Source organism: Pithys albifrons, chromosome 14, assembly GCF_047495875.1.
Source record: "Pithys albifrons albifrons isolate INPA30051 chromosome 14, PitAlb_v1, whole genome shotgun sequence".
Taxonomy (NCBI): Eukaryota; Metazoa; Chordata; class Aves; order Passeriformes; family Thamnophilidae; genus Pithys; species Pithys albifrons.
In genome coordinates this window covers 16,606,034-16,616,804 of record NC_092471.1, presented here as the reverse complement: position 1 = coordinate 16,616,804, position 10,771 = coordinate 16,606,034, and the positions used below count along the sequence as shown (strand labels likewise).

The 10,771-nt window shown below is 54.0% G+C and overlaps 1 protein-coding gene across 1 annotated transcript; it reads left to right on the top strand.

Annotated features, from left to right (window-relative positions):
* Positions 1-3,442: 3,442 nt before the first annotated feature.
* On the top strand, positions 3,443-10,428 carry FUNDC2 (FUN14 domain containing 2). The gene is made up of 5 exons (XM_071569786.1): positions 3,443-3,503; positions 3,956-4,106; positions 5,400-5,475; positions 6,624-6,758; positions 7,662-10,428. The coding sequence occupies exons 1-5, from the start codon at positions 3,485-3,487 to the stop codon at positions 7,737-7,739; spliced, it is 459 nt and encodes a 152-aa protein (XP_071425887.1). The 5' UTR covers positions 3,443-3,484; the 3' UTR covers positions 7,740-10,428.
* Positions 10,429-10,771: the final 343 nt, after the last annotated feature.

The window sequence follows — 10,771 nt, the reverse complement described above, 5'->3', positions numbered from 1 at the left end:
CCTCACATTTCTCCTCCTCTGCCAGGGTCCTGAAGTACAGCTCAGAGAAGTTTTTTTGCAAATTTCTTTAATTTTACTCCTGAATTTTCAACACCTGTGAAATCCCCTTCCCTCCTCGATGCACACATATGTGCTCAGGCACACACATTGGCATGTGGTTCTTCCTTGGCTCATGAAGGCAGGAAGATGAGGAGGAATGTCCTGGACGGTCCCAGCATGCACTGGGAGAGTGAGGTCTGGAAATGTCCCATAAATCATCTTGCAAGAGAGCAGGAGCACACCAGGGGTGGTGACCTCTTTGGTGACCTGTCCCAGTGTGTGACAGGTCTTAGTGACTGGGAAACAGAGTGAGGCAGTGGGGATGGTGGAGGGATGGGAGTTTCAGTGTCCATGACATGAAACCTTAGCATGGGGCAGGTGGGACTTGTAGGGAATGGGATAGGAGATAGAAGCTGAGCCCCCTAGGTATGTGTGCCACAATGACTTGCTTTTCCAAATATCACAGGGAATATCTGTCATCTTTCCAGTGCCTCCTTACACAGGGGGGATGGTTTCCAAATCCTCTCCAGAGCCAGCAGGGGATTTAGTGACAGGGGATGTGTTTATCCTGTATAACCAACAAGGGTAGAGGTGCTTTAGGGGAGCTGCTTTTTTCAGAAACCACTGTCTCAGTTAGGAAGAAAAAATATCAAAACAAACCTCTAACTCACCAGACAGAAAAGGCAGTTCTCCTGCTGCTGCAAAACCAACACAGCTGAAGAGGCAAACCCTGGCCTTTGTGCAGATAAATCACAGCAGGAACATGCCTTGGGGGAAAAAGCTCCCTCCTTTGGAATTAAAGTTTTTGGCTGGAGGAGAAATGCCTGGCAGACCTTGTTTGGCTGCTGCACCCCAGCAATGATGGAACAAAGAGGGGCTGCAGCCCCGTGCAGCTCAGAGATGGGTGAACTCAGACAGAGGGATCCCAAGGGAACAGCAGTGCAGTGGGGCTAATGGCACCAACGCCCTGGGGATTCAGCAAATCCATCCCTGAGGCTCCCTGGAATGAGTTGAAATGCTGACATGGAGGAGTTCTCAAAATTAAGCCTGCTGTCCTCCACTGGCTTTCCCTGCAGTAAGTGGATCAGTGGAGCATTTCTCCTTTCTCTCTTGTTCCTCACACTAGAGGCGACTCTGAATGAATCAGACAGCAGAAGCTCAATGGCTGACATAGGGTGCTTGGGGGACTGTGCCTGCTGTGTGACACCAGCACTGGTGTCCCGGTTTGGGACAAGGCAATTCAGACACTGGATCTTGTTGTACTAAAAGCAGCACCACAGAGGCAGCCTTGGCAGAGCACTGCACAGCCAGGGCCCCCAGGCTGGCAGCGTAGGGGCCACATCACTCTGTGCAGCATGGGAGCTCCAGGACTGTGGCCGTCCAGGTCCCCATGGACATGTTTCCTATCAGTGGGAGACCCTGGCACCTGCTGGATATGGCCAGGTGTGGTGCCTCACTGAGGCACCCAGAGGGGCACTGCTGGGCTCTGTCATTGCACTCACCACCCCTGTGCCGTCCTCTGCACCACACTGGGCCTGACCCCACTGCACAGGGACCTCCAGCCCTGCAGCCCCTCCAGCCCCGCTGAGCCCCGCTCCTTTCCTGCTGCTGGGGGAAGCTGAGCTCCTGCACCAGGTGATGGCGCACACGTGCAAGGAAAGATGAGGCCATGCTGCAGATGCTCAGGCCATTGGTGCCCCTGGGACCATGTGTGCAGGTCAGCCCACAGCTGGCACCGAGGAGGAGGCACAAGTGAAACCCTGACTAGCCACAGGGCACGAGGGCATCCCTTTGCTCAGGAGAGACAAAATCAGGGACACGTGTTGCACAGGGATGGAAGCCCACCATGTACCAGACATGGAGAAGACCCCAGTGCCACCAGACACTGATGTTTGGATGGGACTTCCAAGATGAAACACTGACAACTTGTCCCCAACCATCCCCTTCCCTTCCCCCAGCCACATCTTTTCCCAGGAGAAGTTCCTCTGCTCATCGCCAGCCCTGACCAGAGCAGAGGCAGAGACCCAGCAGACACAGTGCTCTTGGCTGCTCAGTATTTGGTGTAGGACCTGTCTGACAATCTTGTAACAGCTACATCTGATTACTGGGCCATCAAAGAGTGACCAAACTACACCCATCAGAGGGAACAGAAGGGAATCCTGATCCTCAGCAATGCCATGAGGCTTCAGCTGCCCAGGAAAGCAAATGCAGGAGCTTTACAGCTGCCAGAGAATAAGTAAACCCTTGGGGAGTGCAACTCTCCTTCTCCAGATAGTTAGGAGGGCAAAAGCCCTTTGGAGCATCTGTCTGCAGGATCCCTGGGGCTCAAGGGCTGAGCACTGGGCTGCACATCCAGCTTCTCTCCTCCTGCACTCCCACAACATCCATCCCTTGCCTGGCCTGTGGCAGCTCAGCCAGCCAAGTCCCAAGGCTCAAACGTGCTGTGGGCAGCAGACACCAGCCCTGATGGGATGTGTGTGTGCAGAACATCACGCCTGTGTGTCCAGGGAAGTGCTGTCACACCACTTTGGTCTGAGAGAGCACACGCTGCTCCAGCCTAATCAGGACGGTGCAGGAAACACGTGCAGTATTGCTGCAGTTCCCAACACGTCCCCACCTGCCTGCGGGTGGGAAGGAGGCATTGGGATGTTTGCTAGTGGGATGTCCTGTCCGGTGCAGCTGAGTGCTGCCTGTTAGCTCCTAGAACAGTGTTGTTGGTTCCTAGAACAGTTGTTAGTTCCTAGAACAGTGTCAGTTCTGACCCATTCCATGCTGCCTGCACTCCTGGTCCCACTCACACACTGGTTTCCGATAACCCCACGGGAGGGTCAAATCTCCTCCTACATTTACACCCTCTCCATGACGATCTCTTGCTTTTTTTTTTTCCTGTTGTGTCTCAGGTTTTCTTGGAACCCGCTTTGTGTTTCCCTGGATGCCACGGGTCCCCTCCTGCTGTGCCGAGTGTCCCTGACCCAGCCAGGCAGAGGCACCGGGGACACCGAGGCTGGGGGGGCCGAGGGGCGCTCCGGAGCGAGTGATGCTGCCGAGCAGAGGGTCAGGAGACCACCCTTAGCGGGGACACCGAGGGGCACGGGGGCGCGCACAACCGAGGCCAGGGCGCGCTCCCGTGCATGGCCACGCGGCCGGGCTGCACCCACGCGCGCTCCCGTGCACAGCCATGGCCGGGCTGCACCCACGCGCGCTCCCGTGCACGGCCACACGGCCGGGTTGCACCACGCGCGCTCCCGTGCATGGCCACACGGCCGCGTTGCACCACGCGCGCTCCCGTGCATGGCCACACGGCCGAGCTGCACCCACGCGCGCTCCCGTACATGGCCATGGCCGGGCTGCACCACGCGCGCTCCCGCCCTCCCCTCTCCCCGCGCGCTCCCGGTGACGCGCGCTCCGTGCCCGTGCGCGCGCCTGCGCGGAGCGCGGCGGCGTCATGGCGGTGCCGAGCGGAGGTGGGACGGGCCGGGATGGCCGGGAATAGCCGGGAATTGCGCGGGGCGGCGGGTCTGCCCACTCCCTGTCCCCCCCGGCGCGGGGGAGCGGCCCATGCCCAGCGCCGTCCCGTCCCCTCCGGCACCCCGGCCTGGCCCCGCTGAGGGCCCGGGGGGCGGCCCCCGGCACAGGCCGCTCCCTTAGAGGCGTCGCTGAGGGGGCGAGGGATCCCGGGGGTGGGGGCTGAGGGCCCTGGGAGTGCTGAGGGACGCGGGTGTTCCCAAAGCCCGAGGCACTGCAGGCCCCGGGGGCTGTGAGCGACAGGGGGGCTGTGAGCGACAGGGGGGCTGTGAGGGGCAGGGGGGCTGTGAGGGGCAGGGGGGCTCTGAGGGGCAGGGGGCTGCGAGGGGCAGGGGGCTGCGGGGCTGTGGCACGGGAGTCCCGGCACTGAGCCTCTCCAGCTGCCCTGCAGGTGTGAAGGACGACTCGTTCAACGTGCTGGACCTGGCGGAGTACACCAAGAGCCGGCCCTGGTGGCGCAAGATCTTCGGCCCCAGCTCGGGGTCCAGCGCCGAGAAATACAATGTGGCCACGCAGCTGCTGATCGGAGGGGTCACGGGATGGTAAGATGCGCTGGGGCTGCCCTTGGTGCTCCGGGCAGGCGCTGGCTGGGCTTTTGGGAATGCTCTGACAGGTGCAGGGGGGTCATCTGGCAGTCATTCAGATAAGGCAGGTGTCCAGCTTGCTCAGCCTGCTGTCCTCTGGCATGGTCTGCTGAACTGTGAGAGGTCCTAAAAGCTCTCTCTAACTTGAAGAACTGTCTCATGAGGAAGAAAATTGCACCAGTCTTTAATATTTGTTTGACTTCTGTCATAGAGTGGTGGTGTTGCATTTAGGACAGGCAGATATGAACCCCTTGGAACAAGGATGCCTTCTTTGCTGGAGGTGCTTCAGGATCTGCATTAAAACCCTCCTGAGGTTGTGGTTCCCAGAGTTTCATGTCACTTGGAGCAAGTGCTGGAGTGTGGCTCTATTTGCAACTTCATTCCCACAGCATCATTTCAGTTGAAAACTTTGTGTACTCACACTACTTTGCTTCTTGCCATGCCTGGCATCTTCACCTGGCACCAGAGTAACTGTTTCTTCAGAAATCTTCGTTTTCTGACAGAAGTGAGAGCTGGCCACGTCTCTCTTGTGCCTTCACCAAGTGTATTCAGAAGTGGGTAAAGGCAGGTTCCTGTGGTGTTTGCAGTGTTGATAAGGAAACTGTTCCAAGCAAAGTCTTCTTTGGGTGATACAACACACCAGCCCTTTGCTGTGTGCCTGAGCAATGGGATGGTGCTGGCTTGGGTTCTGGTGGCTGCAGTAATGTCTTCCATGTTGACAGCATGTAACCCATTTTGGAGACCAGTTTACTTTTAGGCCACTGCTGGCTGCTTGTTCCAGGATTTTCCTCTTCTGAGAAATGAAAAGTAAGCAGTTGTTTGAGCAAGGAGGAAGCCTGTCCTGTGATCTGCTCCCCATGCTCATGGAGCAGCACATGTGCTGCCTAATTGCCCTTCAGAGATGCACCAGTTTAAAAAAAAAACAACAAAAAACCAACAAAACCTCAAATCACTTGTTGATTTTGGTGAAATCACTTGTTTCTAATTGCCCTTTTAGGAGAAGGGTGGTGTTGCAAGAGAAAAGTCAAGCTGCAAAAGGCTGAGTTGTGACAGCACGAAGTGAAAAGCTGTAAAGCATCAGTTTTGACTGGGTGCAGGTCCTTCTCTCTGATTGCACATGGGTTTATTCTGCTATTCATCAGTCTCCAGGTCTCGGGCAGCTCCCGCCAAAGGCGGCCTTGCCTGTGGGAAGGGTGATGAGGAGTGTGTTTGGTGTCTTAATCTCCTGACTGGATCCTTGTTGATTTGTAGGTGTACTGGATTCGTCTTCCAGAAAGTTGGAAAGTTGGCAGCAACAGCAGTGGGAGGTGGCTTTTTCCTACTTCAGGTGTGTATCCACAGCAGTCCAGGCCTTCCAGGAACTGTGCTGGTGGGGATGAAGGAATCACTGCCTGTTGGGACGTGGGGGGCCGCTCTGCCAGGAGCTCTGTGTGGCTGTGGATGTCAAATGCACGTTCCCCAGACCACATGGATGCAACAGCAAAGCAGGAGCAAGTGTGCATAAACTTCAGGGCTGCTGTAAGGTGCAGATCCACTGAGGAACTGCTGCCAAAGGCCAGGCCAAGGGGCTGTTACTGCAGGGGCACCTGAGTGGAGCATGAGACAGCCTTCAGCTGCAGTGAGCCAGGCTGCTGGTGCTGGACTGCCTGCTCAGAACTGGCTGACATGCTGAGACCTGTGCCTGTGGACAGAGTGTCCCTGGAGGAACAGCCCTGGATGTCAAGGATTTATCCATGTCTATGACATGCTTCCTGTCAGCTTGCCTACCTGAGGAGTCTGACCAGCACAGATGGGGCTCTCTGTAAAGCACTGAGAAAGAGGAGAGAAAACAGATCTCTCTCTGTCCTCAGCTGCTTCTCCCAATTTCCAAGAACCCTGGCACTGGGGGAAGCTGCTTGGATGTGGACATGTAGCTCATACATCTTGCAGCAGGCAGAGCAGCTCTTAGCCCTGTTCAGCACTTACCTGTTTGCTCCTTGGGCAAACAGGTCAGTCTCGTATGTGACTCCCTTGCTCTCCTGGCTCTGCTTGTTCTGCTGAAAGTGAAAAGCTTGCTCTGGGCAGGGGGAGTTCCACTGCTGAATCATCCTGAGCAGATAAAATAGTTTGAGAGGGACAGGCTATTAATAGCTGTGTCCACCCCCAGCAGCAGGAGAACTGCAGAGAGTCCCACTGATATCCATGGCAGTTGTGAGGAGGTGATGCCAACTTATGTTAGAGAACAGAGGCTGAAGCAGGTTAAGCTGCAGTGTGTGTCCTGCTGTTTGGGGATTTCTGTGGGAGACAGATGTTGCAGGACAGTTAATGCAGCTCCCGGGGTTGTCTTGTGTCCAGTTTTTAAGCTATTGTGCCCACTGGACCAGTGTGTGGGAGGTGTCTGTGGTCAGGGAGGGTGGGTAGGTGAGGGGGTCTCTTTAGTCACTGTCATGCAGGATTTTACTCCAGGAACTTTCTTTCCAATCCTCAAAACTCCAGATTGCAAACCACACAGGATATATCAAAGTGGACTGGAATTTAGTACAACGGGACATGAACAAAGCCAAGCAGCAGCTGAAATTTCACAGCAGTGGTAATCAAATCCCTCCAGAAGTGAAAAGCAGAGTGGATGAGGTGAGGCAACTCTCCCAAGGTTTATACTGGAAAACAGGATTGAGTCCTGAGCTGTTACAGATCTTCCATTGTGCAAATACAAAGAGGGAATGCTTGCATGACAGCAAAACTGGAGAGATGGCAAAGGCTCTGGATCTTGTGTACCTGGACTTTAGTAAAAAAGCCTTTGTCATTATGTCCCACAGCTTTCTCCTGGAGAAACTGGCTGGATGGCCAGGCCCAGAGAGTGGTGGGGAATTAAATTAAATCCAGCTGGGGCTGGTCACTAGTGCTGTTCCCCAGGGCTCAGTGTGGGGTCCAGTCCTGTTCAGTATCTTTATCAATGATCTGGACAAGGAGATCAAGAGTACCCTCAGTAAATTTGGGATGACACCACGTTGGGCAATAGTGTTGATCTCCTGGAGGGCAGGAAGGCTCTGCAGAGCATCTGGACAGGCTGGATCCATGGGCTGAGGCCAATTATGTGAGAGTCAACAGGGCCAAGTTCTGGATCCTGCCCTTGGGTCCCAACAACCCCCTGCAGCTCCAGACTGGGGCAGAATGGCTGGAAAGTGCCCAGTGGGAAAGGACCTGGAGGTGCTGGTGAAGAGCACCTGAACATGAGCCAGAGTGTGCCCAGGTGGGCAAGAAGACCAGTGGCACCTGGCCTGTACCAGCAATAGTGTGGCCAGCCTGGCCAGTGCAGTGATCATCCCCCTGTGCTGGACACAGGTGAGGCTGCTGGTGAGAACAGGGAGGGGAGTTCATTAGGTGGGATACTTTCCCAAACCGGAGCAGTGGCACCTCTCTGAGCATCACTTGCCTTGAAGAATAGAAACAGACTGAGGGATTTCTTCTTAAGGGGAGGGTAGGTGGGTGAACTACTGTTGTTGAACACTGTTGCCTCTTCTCTCCCCTGCTCAGGTGATCATATTTCTGAAGAAGAATGTTATCTTGACTGGAGGGTTTGCCGGAGGGTTCCTGCTTGGAATGGCTTCCTAGAAGTTGCACTCAACTCCCACCTCCCCTCCCCTCCTCTACTGCTGTTATCTCACTTAGAAGTCAAAGGATGTTGCCAACAGACTCAGTCCCATCTGCTCGCAGGTTCCAGCCCTCATTTCTTACAATGCTGCTTTTGATTTTCCACATTTTTCTTCTGCCTGGGCTGTTAGTGTGCTGGGATCAGTCTGAAAGCTTGTGACTCCTGGTGAATCATTATGATTCCTTTCCCCACCAAATACGCCCAGTTCCAAATTTTCTGATGAGTTGCAGTCTCATAAACATGTAGAGGCAGAGAAATCTCCTAAATGTGCTTTCCCCAGGCACTCAGGACTCTTTACATGCACCCTTGTCTGCCAGTATTTGTGTACAACAGCTGCCAGCTGCTCACCACTGTTTAGCTTTCACTGTTCCTGCCCTGGTACCTGAAAAACTTGTGCTTCCATCTGCATATGGGTGGCAATCCAAAATGTGGTTGGCTGTCTTGGGGTGGATGCAGAAGTGTCAGGGGGCAGCCTTGGCTGTGTCCAGAGCAGGTGGATAAGGATTCTCCTGCCCTCCCCCTGCCACTGCACTGCACAGATGGCTGGATGGCTTCCTCTCTGCTGTTATTTTTCCCCATACTGGAATTGCAGCACTGCACTGCTGATGGAAACCAAGCACTGAGGGTCAGTCTCCAGGCCCTTTCCTCATCATGCATTCTGAAAGCCACCAAGCTCCCTGTGCTGTAGAGACCTTCTCATTTGCCACCTGACTGCTCAGCCTTTGAGGGTCTCTCGTTTCAGCAGGCCCGACCTGTCAGTGTCAGGCTGGCTCATATTTCAGCTGTGCCACTTAACTGTAAGTGACCCTGGGCCTCAGACTGGTCTTTCTATGTCTACCATGACCTTCTCTGGTCACTTTGGCATTGGTTGTGCTCTTCAGGTGTAGCCATGTGGGGCAGGATGGTAGACAGGAAATTCATCCCTGCTTAGGGCACATTGTTCTGGTCCAGGGTCTGTTGCCAGCTCTGCTGGGTTAGGGGGATGATGTGAAATGGAGTGCAGTCTTTTACCTGTCTCTGCAGAGCACAAACTCCATCTCCCTGGTCTCTGCAAGCAGCTGAAATGACAAAACTGTTGGGAAAACCAGGGTGCACTCTCGTGGGAGTGGCTCGTTTGCATACTTTCTGCCTTGGTTATGTTCCTTTCTTCTTTGTGTTTGCCATTTCCACAAGAAAAGCTGCTTAATTCCATCAGCTGCAGCCCCTCTGCAGGTGATGAGGCAGCCCAGGTGCAGAGCTCAGCTGTTTATGGACAGCTGACCCAGTGCAGCTGTGTGCACAGCACAACTCTAACCTGCAAGAGAAAATTACAAACAAAAATCCCTCAGTGGTCTCCTGCAAGCATGGAGGTTGGCATTCCAGCACGGTGATGTCCTCCAGCAGGTACCTGTGGGAGTTCTGGTCCAGAGTGGGGGTTTATGTGACAGTCAGCCCATCCTTCAGTGGGAAACATGCTGGGGGACAGTGACACCCATGAGGGATTGGTTTGCACCCCATGGCTCAGCAGCTACACCCCATTTCCAGGGCTGTGGGATGTGTTTGTGATCTGCTGCTGGTGCTCTCAGTGTGCCTGGAAATTGAGATCTTCCCCTGAGAGCTGCTGGAAGAGCTGAAATGGTGAGTTCTACCAGAGGTTTTGGAATTGGCACTTGGAGTTTCAGCTCTGTTGATTGAGGTGTCAGTGCAACCACACAGAACTGAGGTTTTCTCTCCAGAATCTGAAAAGAGGCTGCAGATAACCAAGAGACAGGAGTTGCTGTCTTTGCTCCTGTGCTGCCATAGGTGGTCAGGGGGAATGAAGGAACAGCTGGGCTCATGTCCTTTTAGCCATGGCTTTCCTAAAAGCTCTCCAGGACTGCAGGGGTGATGTGATGCAGCCAGTAGGTCTCCAGTAAACTGGTGTTTGGCAGTGGAGTGACAGATTATGGTGGTGGTTTTTTGGGGGTTGGTTTGAGGGTGTTTTTGTGTAGTACCTGTGGAAGTTCATAAATGGACACACATTTGTTTTGCAGGATATCTCTTGTTCCTGTAGGAAAACAGCATCACTGCCCTTTTGCTGGGTGGGCTGCATAACACAACTTCTTCTGAGATGCACTAATCTCCACAAAGCTCAAAGCAAATCACTACAGACCTTAGGGGGTGTTTTCCAGGCTCAAAGAAGCCACTATTTCTGCTCAGCCCTAGGGAAGGGTATTCTGTGTTCTGGAATCCCAGTTTGCTGCTACGGAGAGAAATGACCCAGAGAGGGAGCTAAAATGCCTCAGTTGCTGCTGGAAGGAGAAACAAGTAGCAAGTTCCTGTTGAGTCTGCTGTGAATGTAGGCAGGGAGTGGACAAGGTCATCAGAGGTGGCAAATCTTTCTGCTGTGCTGGCGTTGGGCTCGTGGCTGGCACCATTTGATGCTCTGAGCTCACACTCAAAGCTTTGATGCTGAATCAGCCTCTGTGGGGATGCATTTTCGTTGTTGCAGGTGCCAAGATGAGGTGTCCCCTCCCCTCCCCACTCCTCCTTCTAGTCTTGTTTCGACAACTTCTGACATCTTTTACAGTGTGAGAAGATTTCAGACACATTAGGCTTTTAAAGTGGTTTTGTATATTGTATGTAAATGCTTGTTGAAGTGATATTTTATTAAACAGTTTTGCTCTAATAGCTTCTGTGTGTGAGGTCTGTTGGCTTCTTGGGAACCAGCATGTTTCTGTCTCTGCATGTTGTGCCTGACTCAGGGAAGCAGCTACAGCCAGTCCAGTAGCAGGAGTCAGGGATGTGCCCAGGTGGCCAAGAAGGCCAACAGCACCCTGGCTCGTGCCAGAAATAGTGTGGCCACCAGGACCCCCTGAAAGGAGGGTGGAGCCAGGTGGGGGTCAGTCTCCCAGGTAACAAGTGACAGGACAAGAGGAATGACGTCAGGTAGTGAGTGCCAGGGGAGGTTCAGGTTGGATACCAGGGAAAATTAGTGGAAGGGTTGTCCAGCCCTGGCACAGGCTGCACAGGG

Coding starts and splice junctions, on each gene's coding strand:
- FUNDC2 (XM_071569786.1), top strand. Junction 4,107..5,399: donor ATCGGAGGGGTCACGGGATG/GTAAGATGCGCT, acceptor GTTGATTTGTAG/GTGTACTGGATTCGTCTTCC. Junction 6,759..7,661: donor TGAAAAGCAGAGTGGATGAG/GTGAGGCAACTC, acceptor TCCCCTGCTCAG/GTGATCATATTTCTGAAGAA.